Raw genomic sequence first — 17,603 nt, 5'->3', positions numbered from 1 at the left:
TTTCCAAAATGGATGACACAAACAACTGGATTCATTATATAATTATCCCTTTTGTAACGGTGGTCCTCCTCCTCTTCAACCGAAAAGGAGGAGTAGTGATGGAACCAAGGCGCAGCGGGTTGTGAACACATAATTTATTAAAAGAAAACACGAAAACACGAACTTGACTATAAACTAACAAAACAACAAACGGTGTAGACAGACCTGGACTACGAACTTACATAAACACGAAGAACGCACGAACAGGGAAAAATAGACTACACAAAATGACGATGTACAAAACAAACCGAACAGTCCCGTATGGTGCGACAAACACTGACACAGGAGACAACCACCCACAACGAACACTGTGAAACAACCTACCTAAATATGACTCTCAATTAGAGGAACGCCAAACACCTGCCTCTAATTAAGAGCCATACCAGGTAACCCTAAACCAACATAGAAACAGAAAACATAGAATGCCCACCCAAACTCACGTCCTGACCAACTAACACATACAACAAACTAACAGAAATAGGTCAGGAACGTGACACCTTTCATAACCTGCCTCCAGTCCACTTATCGATATCTGAACAAGAGAGCCTCATCGAAATTGCAACAATCGGTTCTGTGAAAATTTAATTTAATCGGAAGCCACTGCCAGATTTCTGGATTGGTCTGCGCTCAGAGTATCTTCCCTTGGCAAATCGTGCTGTTAAGACACTGATGCCCTTTGCAACCATGTACCTATGTGAGAGTGGATTCTCGGCCCTCACTAGCATGAAAACTAAATACAGGCACAGACTGTGTGTGGAAAATTATTTAAGACAGAGACTCTCTACAATACAACCCAACATTGCAGAGTTATGTGCATCCTTTCAAGCACACCCTTCTCATTAACCTGTGGTGAGTTATTCACAATTTTCGATGAACAAATAAGGTTTTATTATTGATTATTATTATTTGTGCCCTGGTCCTATAGGAGCTCTTTGTCACTTCCCACAAGCCGGGTTGTGGCAAAAACTCACACTCATTCTTATGTTTAATAAATGTATTGTATAGTATGTGTGTGGCAGGCTTACAATGGCAAAAACCAACATTTGAGAGTGTGCTGACCCTGGTGCTAGAGGGGGTACAGCTGGAGGTTGAATGTGTGAAGGGGTACGGGACTATAAAAAGTTTGAGAACCACTGATCTACTGTAACTTGTCCAATAAGAAACGTTTGTTTTCCTTTTCTGTTGCAAAAGGTTTTGAAACAGTGCGACCTGGTGAATACATGACTCAGTTAATTTCCCCTCATCTTTGAAGTGTTGATTGTGCTTTCTCTTATTATCAAATCTGTTATTATTGGGATTATTATATAATATTTACAACTTTACTTACAGATTAGACAAAAGGTACAATGTATTTTTATTTGACTGGGCATTTGAACAATATATTAATTCATATCAATGTGGCATTTAAATACAGGAACATACAGTATCTTCAACACAGTATATTTCCCACCTGTAGAAAATCTTCTGTTTACAGTGCATTACAACATTCCTCGCAAAATGTGTCAGACTGTTGCTAAGGCATTTCAAGAATACTGGAAAAATAACTGCACTGCAAACAGTAGAGCAACAACAATTCATTTAATTATACATTTATTGAAAATATCTCTGAATTTTACTTCAGAATATATTTCACATTTTACATATACCAGAACATAAGAATGATAACAGTTTTGCTTCCCTCAACAGGACAGAATTAACAATATTTATTTTGGGATCGTTGTATAATACAGCAAGAGAAGTATTTGAATGACTTGTAATAATTCAGAGTTCAGTAAACTCTACGATTAGTTCTCACTAGCATTTCACATTAAAGTATCCTGTTCCCAGATCAATGTGCGCTGTATAGCCAACTCCTACAGCTGTTTTAATATACAGCACACACCGATCTGGAACTGGGACCAGACATTAAAGCCCCTTTTTGTTCAAAAGTTCCATGCAGATGCCATGTCCTGTCTCTGTATCCCTCCTTCAGGTTGGCACGTCTATCGGACTCGGCCATTGTCCACTAAAGTACATTAAATACAGTAAACCACCAATTTATTCATATCTGATGGAACTAAAACACTTAGATCTGCATTGTGGTACATGTAATTTCTGCCTTTCACTTTGGCTGTTTTTAACAAAACTAAATGGGATGTGAACACAGAAAGGATCAGGAATGGATTGAAGTAGTCATAAGGCATTGGGCAGTAGTAGAGTATCCTGACTCAGTCTTTTTAAAGGTCCGGTACGGTCAACAACGTGATTTCCTGTGTTTTACATATATATTTCCTTTTAGTGTAAGAGCTGTTTGAAAAGACTGCCTGAAATTTCAGCCTGTTTTGGTGAGAGGGAGTTTTGGCCTTACATGGTGACATCACCATGTAGTAAATGATTTGTTAATAGACCAATAAGAAAGAGAGTTCCAAACCTCTCTGCCAATAACAGCTAGTTTTCACTTTCCCCTCCCCACTCAGACCACTTCCAGACAATTCTAGCTAAACATTTCCTTGAGAAATGTCTCTTTGCTACAAAGCTATTTTTGTTGTTTCTTTTTGACCATTTTAATTGAAAACAATCACATTAAGGTACTCAATTGTTACCCAAAAATGATAGATATTGCGATAAAAATAGCTGCATTCGACCTTTAAAATCGATTAAAAAGGTGCTCAAATAATTCTGTCCATTTTAGAAGTCCTGTGCAATTGCCAAAGGAAAAAAGTACTAAAAGCAATACATTTTCATGCCATTTTCTTTCAGTAAATGAAAACCACAATGGCAAAAGATACACAATAAATGCATACAGAACATTTTTGTCAAGTTAACATACAAACAGAATCAAGTTGAATGAAAAGTAACTCCCCTACTGAACAATCTCCTAAGTCACAATCTGAGCCTCTGTAGAACATCCAAAGGTTCTTCTATTGACCAAATAACACCTGGGCTTACTGCATGTGTTACTACCTCACTGAGGAATACACATCACCAAGAATGCCTTCCTGTCAATGTTATCTTTTGCATGCTATACGACTGTCTCAGGTAACAACTAATTGACTTTATTTAGCTAGTGTCAGGGAAATCAGGGCAGTTGTTTAGGTGATGACAAAGACCACACTTTTAAGCGTTGGCCCAGTAACCGAAAGGTCAATGGTTCAAATCCCAGTCCCGACTAGGCGAAAGAAATATATGCCTCTGTGCCCTTGAGCAAGGCACTTAACCCTAATTGCTCCTGTAAGTTGCTCTGGATAAGAGCGTCTGCTAAATGTCTGAAAACGTTTAAAAATCTTGTACAATCTTATGACCTAAGGAGCTTGCTAAACAGCATTATCCAGCTACAAGGGGGTAATAATGACTCTATGGTATGGCTGCACTAGACATGTCCAACCAACGGCACATTATGGGTACATAGAGGTAACTGACTGAATAAAAGCAACACCAACATCGTCTTAATAGGACGCTGGCCCACCACGAGCCAGAACAGCTTCCCCCTTGGCATAGATTCTACAAGTGTCTGGAACTCTGTTGGAGGGATGCGACACCCTTCTTCCAGGAGAAATTCCACCAGTTGGTGTTTTGTTGGCGGTGGTGTAAAACGAGGTGCCGCTTCCCGAATCTCCCATAAGTGTTCAATTGGGTTGAGATCTGGTGACTGAGACGGCCATGGTATATGGTTTACATCGTTTTCATGCTCATCAAAACACTCGTGCCCTGTGGATGGGGGCATTGTCATACTATGGGGACATAGCCATGGTAACCATAATAATGGCCTGCCCAGCATTTTTATGCATGACCCTAAGCATAATGAGATGTTAATTGCTTAATTAACTCAGGAAACCACACCTGTGTGGAAGCACCTGCTTCAATACACTTTGTATCCCTCATTTACTCAAGTGTTATTATTTTGGCAGTTAGATTTATTATCAAATATTACGAGAAAATCAACCGACATTTTCATGTTATGGCAGAGAGGAAGGTATGGAAGAAATGTACCGTATAGTAGTTGGTGAATGTTTTAAACTAAATGTGGATTAGCTCCTTATATAACCGTGTTATCAATAAGTTAAATGTTATGATACTGGGGATACTGGGGCAGGGAGCCTAGTGGTTAGAACGTTGGGCCAGTATCTGAAAGGTTGCTAGATCAAATCCCCGAGCTGACAAGGTACAACTCCGTCGTTCTGCCCCTGAACAAGGCAGTTAACCCACTAGGCCGTCACTGAAAATAAGAATTTGTTCTTAACTGTCTTGCCTAGTTAAATAAAGGTTAAAAAGAAATACTGCAGGTCCCTCTTCAGGGATTCAGAAGTAGATTTTATGGCCTTAATCCTAACAACTACATTTTACATTCACCTTTAACTATTATCAACTAATAATTTTTTACTGAGTTGTCTTTTTGTCAATTAAATTAAAAAGTGCTGTAGACTACAAATATCTTGCAAAAAGGTACACACAGCCTACAGTAGCATGGCATAGGCAGAGAACTGTTTAATATTCATGGCCGGATTACCAACTGAGCCATTAGCTTTAAAACGGTACATTTTTATCTCTGCCCCATGGCAAAATGTGTACAACTGCAGGAAGTTAGCTTTAAAAATGTCTTGCTCCACTGCCATGAGGGGAGGGGGCTTCAAGATACTCTTGCCTAGGGCCCCAGATGTGGTTAGTCAGCCCTGCTTCTATAAGAAACAGCACATTCAAAAATATATTTTACTATATATATATTTTTAGCTCTAACCTGGTTGAAAATCTAGGGAGGGGAAAGCATGTATTCTTAATTTGTTTTCTAAAATGTATAAAATCTCTAATCTCTTTTTGTGACAGTACCGTCATATCTGTGCTTTATTCAGTTCCACTGTGACCCCTCTCAATAAACTAAAGAGTCCTTCTGTATAATTTAAACACTTTGCTGTAAACTGTAACAATGTTGAATAAGAACCAAGTCAGTTGAAACCTAATAAATCTCATATACTCTATGAAATGGAACATGGTTTTCCACGTTTCAGGACTCTATTCCTTTATTAATATCCAGTAATCATTGAGTATTAAAGTAACTGTCCACTGTTTCCAGATTTTTATGAAATGTGACTTGTAATTAATTATAATATGAGTAAAATAGTTTTCCTTCCTATTTAAAAAAATAATAATTAAGTCTGTTAAAAAGCAGCTTTTCTGTGTTGGAATGGTGTGGCCGTATATACCGGTCCTTAAAAATATTAACGCGAGTCGACCGCTGATTGGCCAGAACATCATCCTCGGAATGGTGGCCGTATATACCGGTCATTAAAAGTATTAACGCGAGTAGACCGCTGATTGGCCAGAACATCATCCTCTACGAGGAAATAGCAAGCATTTTTTAAACCGTCTGTTTGAGATACAAGTTTGAAGTGTGGTTTTTGAAGTGTTTTTTTCTTCATTACAATTTATGCTTTGGTCACAAATACAAGTATAGGACGAGTCCGCAACATTATTTGGGTATGAGTAAACAGAATATGAACTTTAAAATATATATTTTCACTGGACAGTTACTTGAAGACTAGAAAAGTATCTGTTTTGCTTACATGACTCACATTACATGAAAGCTATGGACACGACAGACAGCTTCACTTCAAGATGGAGATTTAAAGGTGTCACAACAACAAGTTTAAAATGTTTCTTATATTTTTTTTTAAAGCTTTCTTATTTTTCAAATCTCTCCTTTAATACTTGACTGCAGTTTAAGAAACTCTGGATTGATTGCCTATGCAACATCAATGTATCATTGCAGCAGAAGAAGCATTCACAGCTCAGGAAAACCTCCTCCAGCCTACTGAGGAAGGCTTGACCAATGGCAGCATACCAGCTTTGGCAACAGACAGATTTGTACCATTTCACACAACAGACTATTTGCTGAAGCGAAGTTGAAATGAAACAGTAGAACATGAGGTGATTAAAGTCCCTATTTTAAAAGCGAACATGAATCTTTAAGAACTTTTGAGGAAATGTATCGCTCACAAAGGAGAAGAGTGAAGCTTTGACTGTAGCTACAAGATTAGAGAAGCATCTCTCAAAATTACACTGCAAACTAAAACTTTTGTCGGTTTTATATATATTTTCTTTTACATTGGTTTTGTTTTGGAGCTTTTTTGAGATTGGGGGAAAAACTCCTAGCCACTCCGGTTCCGGGTGCTTCCGTCCCCAGTGCGCTGAGCCCGGGCCAGCACTAGTTCAGGGGACACTCTCTTGCGGTCCTTTGCCAGGCCGAGGAAACACATCAAGTCGATGAAACAGGTGGTCAGGTTCAGGTTGCAGCCAAACTCACTCGATGCATAATCATAAGGAAATGTGTGGTGATAGTTATGGAATCCTTCACCTGAAAGTGACAGGAAACCATAGTTAGTCTAACCGTTATCTACACAGAATAATATATACAAGATATCTTGTTAGATGTGAACACCCACACATGGTTTGATATAGAGCTACTATAAATATTATTTTCTGTCAAGCACAGAGTTGGGAACTCAAAACCTAAAATTCATGGTCTGCATAAACTTGCTCTGCTCTACAATGAATAACAAATCCCCTTTTCGATCTCTTTGACAAACAGGTAGAATCAAAGTAAACTGACAGCAGGTAAAAACATATTCCATGTTCAATGCCACTCAGGAAGGTAATTACAGGAGCAGAAGTCAACGCTCGTTCTGTTAGGCTACTGTTCTGAGATAACTGTGTAGTACAGAGTCATTCATTTACCCTGTTTTCTCGCCAATTGGTAGTTACAGTCTTGTCCCATCGCTGCAACTCCCCTACAGACTCGGGAGAGGCGAAGGTCGAGAGCCGTGTGTTTTCCGATACACGACCCCGCCAAGCCGCACTGCTTCTTGACACAATGCCCTCTTAACCCGGAAGCCAGCCGCACCAATGTGTTGAAGGAAACACTGTACACCTGGCGACCGTGTCAGCGTGCACTGCACCCGGCCCGCCACAGGTGTCGCTAGAGAGCGATGGGACAAGGACATCCCTGCCGACCAAACCCTCCCCTAACCCGGACGACGCTGGGCCAATTGTGCGCCGCCCCATGGGTCTCCCGGTCGCGACAGAGCCTGGTCTCAAACCCAGAATCTCTAGTGGCACAGCTAGCAATGCGATGCAGTGCCTTAGACCACTGCGCCACTCAGGAGGCCCCAGTATAGAGTCATCTACGATATAACTGCATGTTATAAAGGAGCGACTTAATGAAGTTTTAAGATCTTTTAAAATGGCAAGAGGTAGCTAACATACCTATGGCACTAAGGGTGACAAACTTGTTCTCTCTGGGGTTGATGTTGGTGTCGTAGGGCCGGTTGCCCCACATGTGGGCAGCACTGTTGACCAGCCAGGTAGCGTTCAGTACCAGGGTGTATCTCAGGAGACCTGGCACGAAGTAGCCCAACCACAGGCTCTCTCCCCACAGGCACCAAGGAACAAACATGGGGATGAAGAAGCACATCAGCACCACTGACATCTTGTAATACCTGTGGAGAAGACCAGAGTTCAGAGACATATCCTCCATGACATCTTGTAATACCTGTGGAGAAGACCAGAGTTCAGAGACATATCCTCCATGACATCTTGTAATACCTGTGGAGAAGACCAGAGTTCAGAGACATATCCTCCATGACATCTTGTAATACCTGTGGAGAAGACCAGAGTACAGAGACATATCCTCCATGACATCTTGTAATACCTGTGGAGAAGACCAGAGTACAGAGACATATCCTCCATGACATCTTGTAATACCTGTGGAGAAGACCAGAGTACAGAGACATATCCTCCATGACATCTTGTAATACCTGTGGAGAAGACCAGAGTACAGAGACATATCCTCCATGACATCTTGTAATACCTGTGGAGAAGACCAGAGTACAGAGACATATCCTCCATGACATCTTGTAATACCTGTGGAGAAGACCAGAGTACAGAGACATATCCTCCATGACATCTTGTAATACCTGTGGAGAAGACCAGAGTACAGAGACATATCCTCCATGACATCTTGTAATACCTGTGGAGAAGACCAGAGTTCAGAGACATATCCTCCATGACATCTTGTAATACCTGTGGAGAAGACCAGAGTACAGAGACATATCCTCCATGACATCTTGTAATACCTGTGGAGAAGACCAGAGTACAGAGACATATCCTCCATGACATCTTGTAATACCTGTGGAGAAGACCAGAGTACAGAGACATATCCTCCATGACATCTTGTAATACCTGTGGAGAAGACCAGAGTACAGAGACATATCCTCCATGACATCTTGTAATACCTGTGGAGAAGACCAGAGTACAGAGACATATCCTCCATGACATCTTGTAATACCCATCATACGGAGGCAGCACAGATGATACATGTCTATTCAAACTGTCAGTGTAACAGCAGCTACTCTTCGTGGCGTCCGGCAACATTAAGGCAGTTATATGAAAAACACTACAATACATTCATAACAGATTTCACAACACACTAAGTGTGTGCCCTCAGGCCCCTACTCCACTACCACATATCTACAATGCTAAATCCATGTGTACGTGTGTGTATAGTGCATATGTTATCATGTGTGTACGTATCCACGTATCTGTGCAGATAGACTGTCAGTTTAACAGTATAGAATAACTATCTTCAAAGTAATGACTCGGGACGTCGGGTTTGATATGAAAGCTTCTTTTAGCAATAATTCTTGATCACGTTACATTTAACAACTTTAGATTCTACAGAGCAATGCCAGCAAGCTGCTAGCGCAAAGGAGCTATCAATCACCTATTAATTGCACTTAACTAGCGTGTTCACTCTCTACTTCCTGTCGCAAGGCATTCTGGAACTTGCAGTCAAAAGCGTAATTCAATACAATTACATATGTAAATAACTGTAAAGAAATATCTTTAGATACAGCTCAATGAATTAACTTAAACATTAACTCTGTAACACATTAAAGTTACAACAAACAGACCTCTCTCTACAGGGCCCAACACAGCAGATAGACCTCTCTCTACAGGACCCAACACAGCAGATAGACCTCTCTCTACAGGGCCCAACACAGCAGATAGACCTCTCTCTACAGGACCCAACACAGCAGATAGACCTCTCTCTACAGGGCCCAACACAGCAGATAGACCTCTCTCTACAGGACCCAACACAGCAGATAGACCTCTCTCTACAGGGCCCAACACAGCAGATAGACCTCTCTCTACAGGACCCAACACAGCAGATAGACTGTCAGTCTAACAGTCTCTCTCTACAGGACCCAACACAGCAGATAGACCTCTCTCTACAGGACCCAACACAGCAGATAGACTGTCAGTCTAACAGTCTCTCTCTACAGGGCCCAACACAGCAGATAGACCTCTCTCTACAGGACCCAACACAGCAGATATACCTCTCTCTACAGGACCCAACACAGCAGATAGACCTCTCTCTACAGGACCCAACACAGCAGATATACCTCTCTCTACAGGGCCCAACACAGCAGATAGACCTCTCTCTACAGGGCCCAACACAGCAGATAGACCTCTCTCTACAGGGCCCAACACAGCAGATAGACCTCTCTCTACAGGACCCAACACAGCAGATAGATCTCTCTCTACAGGGCCCAACACAGCAGATAGACCTCTCTCTACAGGGCCCAACACAGCAGATAGACCTCTCTCTACAGGGCCCAACACAGCAGATAGACCTCTCTCTACAGGGCCCAACACAGCAGATAGACCTCTCTCTACAGGGCCCAACACAGCAGATAGACCTCTCTCTACAGGGCCCAACACAGCAGATAGACCTCTCTCTACAGGGCCCAACACAGCAGATAGACCTCTCTCTACAGGGCCCAACACAGCAGATAGACTGTCAGTCTAACAGTCTCTCTCTACAGGACCCAACACAGCAACACTGTCTCAGCTGGCAGCCTCTTCTTTGACAGATGATCACATTATTCAGTTATAAATACACAACATGCGAGTTATGGATGTTCCAGATCTCCATTGTGAAGAGGCTTCTCAAACCTTCATATTGATGATCTAACTATGAATAGGACAGGTTTAGTGGGGAGTGTCATCACAGATTATGGAGTGAACAGAAACAGTTATGGAAGAGAGAAAATTCAACAAATAGGGTTTAAAATGATCATCAGGAAGGAATACATACTTCCTCTGGAACATGACAACTTTGTCAGCCTTCAAGTCACTGAGCTCCAGCTTCTTCCCCTTCTCAATGACGTCCGGGTGTTTACGCACCAGGAGCCAACCGATGTGGGCGAAGAAGAACCCTCGGACGGCGTTGTGGGGGTCGGCATCGGTCTCTGAAAACTTGTGGTGAACTCTGTGGTCCCGAGCCCATTCATAGATGTCATTCTGTAATGGGGTGGGGGAGCACAAAGACAAATGTTTAAACATAGAATCCATAGAATGGGCCTGATGGCATTATGGGTGGACTTGGCAGCCATTTTGAGTGTACCCATGCCTAGGTCGTTAATATACTGGTTAAGACAGGGGAATAATTCCATGCGGAGCGTTTCGAAAAGAAACAAATTCATTGGACCAGACCGTTGCTGATTCTACAGGATCAGCATTGAACACGTGACCAGCGGTCGGGACATCAAGTCATCATGCGGATGTAGATCATTTGAAAAACGTTTAAATGACCAGAACGACAGTTATTCTGTATTTACTGAGTAGTTAGCTGAAATGAACTATGATTGTGTTTAATCTACACTTTCAAGGTGAACTTTCAGTACTGCTAACATTCACTTCCAGTCATTTTTACTCGCTAATCCTGTAGAATCAGCAACGTGGCGCTGGTCCAATGAATTTGTTTATTTTCAAACGCTTCTGCATGGAATTATTACATTGGCCTAAACTTTGTTATCTTCAAACTAGACCAATCCAGGAAATAAAAACAGGAAGTGTACCTTTCAATCTTTGCTGTGTTGTCAACTCAAATTACATTACAAAAATACATCCCATTGCATGTGACATATACAGTGCCTTGGGAAAGTATTCAGAACCATTCACTTTTTCCAAACTTTTGTTAGGTTACAGCCTTATTCTAAAATTGATTTAAAAAATAATTCTAATCAATCTACACACAATACCCCGTAATGACAAAGCAAAAACATATGTTTTTTAAAAATACATTTTTGCTAATGTATGAAAAAACAACAACGGAAATATCACATTTACATAAGTATTCAGGCCCTTTACTCAGTACTTTATTGAAGCACCTTTGGCAGCGATTACAGCCTTGAATCTTCTTGGGTATGACGCTACAAGCTTGGCACACCTGTATTTGGGGAGTTTCTTCCATTCTTCTCTGCAGATCCTCTCAAGCCCTGTCAGGTTGGATGGGGGAATGTCACTGCACAGTTATTTACAGGTCTCTCCAGAGATGTTCGATCGGGTCCAAGTCCGGGCTCTGGCTGGGCCACTCAAGGACATTCAGAGACTTGTCCCGAAGCCATTCCTGTGTTGTCTTGGCTGTGCTTAGGGTTGTTGTCCTGTTGGAAGGTGAACCTTCTCCGCAGTCTGAGGTCCTGAGCACTCTGGAGCAGATTTTCATCAAGGACCTCTCTGTACTTTCCTCCGTTCATCTGTGCCTCGATCCTGACTATTCTCCCAGTCCCTGACACTGAAAAACATCCCCACAACCTGATGCTGCCACCACTATTTTTCACCGTAGGGATGGTTCCTGGTTTCCTCCAGACATGATGCTGCCACCACCATGCTTCACCGTAGGGATGGTTCCAGGTTTCCTCCAGACATGATGCTGCCACCACCATGCTTCACCGTAGGAATGGTTCCAGGTTTCCTCCAGACATAATCCTGCCACCACCATGCTTCACCGTAGGGATGGTTCCAGGTTTCCTCCAGACATGATGCTGCCACCACCATGCTTCACCGTAGGGATGGTTCCAGGTTTCCTCCAGACATGATGCTGCCACCACCATGCTTCACCGTAGGAATGGTTCCAGGTTTCCTCCAGACGTTATTCAGGCCAAAGAGTTTAATCTTGGTTTCATCAGAGATTCTTGTTTCTCATGGTCTGAGTCTTCAAGTTCTTTTGGCAAACTCCAAGCAGGCTGTTTGTATGTATTTATTTTGTATTTAACCTTTATTTAACTAGGCAAGTCAGTTAAGAACAAATTCTTATTTACAATGAAGGCCTACCAAAAGGACGCAACACTACATAAAGAGAGAACTAAGACAACAACATAGCAAGGCAGCAACACATGACAAAACAGCATGGTAGCAACACAACATGACAACAACATGGTAGCAACACAACATGGTAGCAGCACAAAACATGGTACAAACCTTATTGGGCACAGACAACAGCACAAAAGGCTGTCATATGCCTTTTACTGAAGAGTGGCTTCCGTCTGGCCACTCTACCATAAAGGACTAATGGTGGAGTGCTGCAGAGATGGTTGTCCTTCTGGAAGGTTCTCCCATCTCCACAGAGGAATTCTATAGCTCTGTCAGAGTGACCATCAGGTTCTTCGTCACAGCTCTGACCAAGGCCCTTCTCCCCCGATTGCTCAGTTTGGCCATGAGGCTAGCTCTAAGTAGAGTCTTGGTGGTTCCAAACTTCTTCCATTTAAGAATGATGGTGGCCACTGCGTTCTTGGGGACTTTCAATGCTGCAGAAATGTTTTGGTATCCTTCCCCAGATCTGAGCCTCAACACAATCCTGTCTCGGAGCTCTAAGGACAATTCCTTCGACTTCATGACTTGGTTTTTGCTCTGACATGCACTGTTAACTGTGGGACCTTATATAGAGGTGTGGGTCTTTCCAAATCATGCCCAATCAATTGAATTTACCACAGGTGGACTCCAATCAAGTTGTAAAAACATATCAAGGACGGCCAATGGAAACAGGATGCACCTGAGCTCAATTTCGAGTCTCATAGTAAAGGGTCTGAATACTTACGCAAATATATATATATTTTTTAATAAATACATTTGCAAAAATATCTCAAAACCTGTTTTCGCTTTGTCATTATAGGGCATTGTGTGTAAATTGCTGAGGATTAAAACATATATATTTAATCAATTTTAGAATAAGGCTGTAACGTAACAAAATGTGGATAAAGTCAAGGGATCTGAATATTTCCCAAAGGCACTGTAAATTAGCATAATTTGAATGAACTTTCTACATTACAGCCTGATCTCGCGACAGCTCACATTCTGAGTGCATGCAGTCGTCTGCTAGACCAGGCTAACAGAATGATACTCCGGGAAAGTTTGTTCATCATAACAAATGAAGAGGTTTTTGTGTGTATACCGCTACTGTCTGTCTTCTGATGTTCAACCCGGTTAAATAAAGGTGAAGTGGGAAAGACATGTTTTACCTGAAAGGCCATGGAGTTGGCAGTGGCAAGAAAGATTCTGAGAGGTAACGAGGCCTTGTAGGACCTGTGGCTCCATAGCCGGTGAGCCCCCGCAGTCACTCCTAAAGCACTTGTTAAAAAGCAAAACACAGCTGTGTGGAAAGAGAGAGAGAGAACAAGGAAGATAGAGGAACAAAATCTATTTAGAGGTCACATGACAACAGCTCCTCGGGCAGAATCATTTGCATGATAAACAGTGGAAACACGATCATAAACATGCATAGCATCAAGTAGCAGAGATCAAGAATGGGTCCTGTACTTTCTGTTTTTCCTAAAATATTCATTCATTTGTTTGCCATCTAATCCAGAAAAAAAGGTCTGCTATTCCATAACAGGGTATAAACGAGCGATAGTGAACATTAATAATAATATACACCGTGAAACGGAGTGGTAGGGTCACAGATTAGAATGTCTCTTTTCCATAGAATCATTCATTTGGAGCTTATCTCCGGGTTACAATAATCATATTTGGTTAGGACTTTTTCATGAATGCATAATAACCATTGTTTCTAGAACTTTCTACATGTCTGGTTATTATAGTATTACAGTTGCAGAGAAATGACAACCATCCGTGTTCACCAGCAGGGGAGAGAGAAAGAGGCTGGGAGCTTGCGCTACGCAGCACTGAAGACTGGCGAATCCAGCTGTGCTGCGGGCCCAATCCGATGTGAAAATTAACTACGCCATAGAAACAATTTGAATGTAAAACTCAGTTAATTTGAAATAACAAGTGGGTTAGCTTTATCATACTTACACCAAGCCCAGGTCAAAACATGAGCAGATGGGACGAGGGAGATGCCGTACACGGCTCCAATGTGCAAGAAAGTCATCAATATGATATTTTTCCACACGATTATCATTGAAGGTTTAGGACCTTCTTTCTCTTTGTACGTTTCATCAAACACATCATCTCTTTTTGTCGCCGATTCTGCGAGCACATCACCGTTCCCGTGTCTCCCCGGACCCTCTATCTCTGTGTCAGTCATCTTCGCTGTGATTTTGTTGATGAATGAAACTGGCAACGAAAGCAGACATTTTGTTACCTTCAAAATATTGAGACAACACAACAGTCATAAAATAGTGGCATGAATGTGAATTAAATGTAACGTTTCTGCAGAAACTGGCATTTGTAGCTAATGTCACTCGAAATCGTGGTTAACGTTGCACGATGATAACAACACCTGTCTGTTGCTGGGTGATGCTGAACACTGGCATCAAGACACCGCGTACGTTAGCTAGCTAATGGTGGATGAAAAGTCCCAGTATTATATTACATAAAATAGCAAACGTACCTTATGAAGACTACTTGTGTTGATTGATGCGAACAAATATGCCAGAACCAAGTTTCAAATGGTGTTAAATGGGCACTGAATTGAAAATAATATCTGGCACTGTGATGACCTAACTTACAGTGTTGCTGAAGCGGTTTACCTTGCTAGGTGCTACGGGTTTGGAGAAGATATTTGCGAGACTGTAATTGGACAAGCTGGGTTTGATACCACCTTTCTCGCTACGTGTCATTGGTTGCCCTGTTATCTGACGTTCACGTTGTTATAAGAACTTGTTATAGAATATTCTCATCATTTACATAATAATATACGACAGTCTGGTTTTCATGTCTATGCATAGTCACATGTACAAAATTCCTCGACTAACCTGTACCATCGCACACTGACTCAGTACCGGTACCCCCTGTATATAGCCTCGTTATTGTTATTTTATTGTGTTACTTTTGATCTTTTTTTAAAACTTTAGTTTGGTAAATATTTGTTTAACTCTTTCTTGAACTGCACTGTTGGTTAAAAGAGCTTGTAAATCCACATTTCACGGTAAGGTCTACACATCTTGTATTCGACGCATGTGACAAATAAAGTGTGATTTGATTTATGACTACAAGTACAGTTCTGGGTTATTACACAGCCCCCCCCCCCCCCCCCCCCCCCCTCAAAGATAAATATTGGATGGAGAAAGTGTAGGCCTACTTTAGTCACATCTCATTAATACAATATTGATCAATAATAGTCTATTGTACAGGTTTACACAAATAGTTTATGTTTGATTGGATACGTTTGATTGGATTGGCACTCTAGAAATGGAATGCAATACTGACAATACCAGTAGCCCAGAATAAAAACATCTTATAAGAACCAAACGGTTGGTTTGGATCATCAGTGATGGCGTCACTGTCAACATGATGGGGCACTATCTTCAGCCATTAGATAGTAGGTAGGCTACAGTCGTTCTCCCCCTCTCTTCTTCAGCTATGCCAAGTGATGTTACCACGTCTAGTGCTGTGCTTCCCACACCCATATGATGAATGCCACAGGAAGCCTCAGAATGTCACACCACATTTCAGTGGCTTCGGTGGTTCATGAGCTTTGTGATAATAGGCTTATCTCTTATGTGCTTGATTCATTCATCATATCTTTTTTAATATCACCATTTTCATTCATACACTGAAGAAAGAGAAGAATACTTTGTCCATTGATACAGCCACACCCACACCCACACCGTTGCCCTGCAATGATGGGAATGCAGTGAGAGATAATGTCTAAGATTGCTTGACTTGGGCCGGAGCTGTCCAGAGCGCCGTACCCAGACTTCACATTTTTTGGTAATTGCAAACCAGCTCCTCTATAAAACAAAGTAGCATGTCTCAGGCGCAGAGTCACACGCCTAGGCAAAACACGGTGATCAAAGCGGAATGACGGGCGGGATCTGCATTGAATAGCAATGAAAATTGGGCATTCATTTCCTGATTCTGCGTTGTTTAAATTGATTTGCCGCTAGTCTGTGAAACTGTGCATGACTGTAGGCTGTTCCAGATTGTGCAGATTGAAAATGCGCCAGCCTGAATGGCATGATGCGCTGATCCAAGTGTCAAATTTGGGTTTTTAAGGTCATGAAAGGTAATTTAAATTAGTTTCATAATTTTTGTTAATATAATTAATGAAGGCACACTTTTAAATGTGATCAATCACTTAAAAATCGACATATCAGCCATTACCGGAATGACCATTCATTGCGTGACTGCGTATGCTGCACGTGTGCCAATATGAGTGATCTGTTGCCCGAGGAGAAAGAGCGCGGCAATTCAGCAGCAGGTATCAAATAATGACAGACAACAGACTAACTACACTGAACTAAAAGATAAACGCAACATGCAACAGTTTCAAAGATTTTACTGAGTTACAGTTCATATAAGGAAATCAGTCAATTGAAATAAATTCATTAGGCCCTAATCTATGGATTTCACATGACTGGGAATACAGATATGCAACTGTTGGTCACAGATACCGTGTGGATCAGAAAACCAGTCAGTATCTGGCAGGGGCGCAACATGTCCCCACCACATTCCCCCAGTGTGTCTTTGGAATGTGATACAAACATTGGTGAGGTGTGCTTTAGGACCATGCAGACGCATCCGAGCGGTTAGGGAGGCTGTTTGGAGTGTTTATCTCTCTGGATTTGACAAAATAATGAATTAAAAAAATAAATAATATATATATACATTTGAAGTTGGAAGTTTACATACACTTAGGTTGGAGTCATTAAAACTATATTTTCAACCACTCCACAAATTTCTTGTTAACAAACTCTAGTTTTGCCAAGTCGGTTAGGACATCTACTTTGTGCATGACACAAGTCATTTTTCCAACAATTGTTTACAGACAAATTATTTCACTTGTAATTCACTGTATCACAATTCCAGTGGGTCAGAAGTTTACATACACTAAGTTGACTGTGCCTTTAAACAGCTTGGAAAATTCCAGAAAATGATGTCATTGCTTTAGAAGCTTCTGATAGGCTAATTGAAATAATTTGAGTCAATTGGAGGTGTACCTGTGGATGTATTTCAAGGCCTAGCTTCAAACTCAGTGCCTCTTTACATCATGGGAAAATCAAAAGAAATCAGCCAAAACCTCAGAAAACAATTGTAGACCTCCACAAGTCTGGTTCATCTTTGGGAGCATTTTCCAAATGCCTGAAGGTACCACGTTCATCTGTATAAACACCATGGGACCACGCAGCCGTCATACCGCTCAGGAAGGAGACGCGTTCTGTCTCCTAGAGATGAACGTACTTTGGTGCGAAAAGTGCAAGTCAATCCCAGAACAACAGCAAAGGACATTGTGAAGATGCTGGAGGAAACAGGTACAAAAGTATCTATATCCACAGTAAATCGAGTCCTAT

General features: G+C 41.5%; 1 protein-coding gene across 1 annotated transcript; it reads right to left on the bottom strand.

The window, feature by feature from the left end:
- Positions 1–1,376: 1,376 nt before the first annotated feature.
- Positions 1,377–14,884, bottom strand: scd (stearoyl-CoA desaturase (delta-9-desaturase)). The gene is made up of 6 exons (XM_055936863.1): positions 14,702–14,884; positions 14,164–14,424; positions 13,371–13,501; positions 10,169–10,374; positions 7,276–7,508; positions 1,377–6,367 (listed from the first exon to the last, which is right to left on the bottom strand). The coding sequence occupies exons 2-6, from the start codon at positions 14,393–14,395 to the stop codon at positions 6,162–6,164; spliced, it is 1,008 nt and encodes a 335-aa protein (XP_055792838.1). The 5' UTR covers positions 14,396–14,424; positions 14,702–14,884; the 3' UTR covers positions 1,377–6,161.
- Between the last annotated feature and the right edge of the window lie 2,719 nt (positions 14,885–17,603).

Source organism: Salvelinus fontinalis, chromosome 1 (genome assembly GCF_029448725.1).
Source record: "Salvelinus fontinalis isolate EN_2023a chromosome 1, ASM2944872v1, whole genome shotgun sequence".
Taxonomy (NCBI): Eukaryota; Metazoa; Chordata; class Actinopteri; order Salmoniformes; family Salmonidae; genus Salvelinus; species Salvelinus fontinalis.
Note: the sequence above shows the minus strand (reverse complement) of the source record. Positions and strands in the feature narration are given on the sequence as shown.

Excerpts from the sequence above, each read along its gene's own strand:
- scd (XM_055936863.1), bottom strand. The coding sequence starts at position 14,395 with ATGACTGACACAGAGATAGAGGGTCCGGGGAGACACGGGAACGGTGAT. Across the intron at positions 10,375-13,370 it reads CCAACTCCATGGCCTTTCAG|AATGACATCTATGAATGGGC; the intron begins GTAAAACATGTC and ends ACCCCATTACAG. Across the intron at positions 7,509-10,168 it reads GTTGTCATGTTCCAGAGGAA|GTATTACAAGATGTCAGTGG; the intron begins GTATGTATTCCT and ends TCTTCTCCACAG.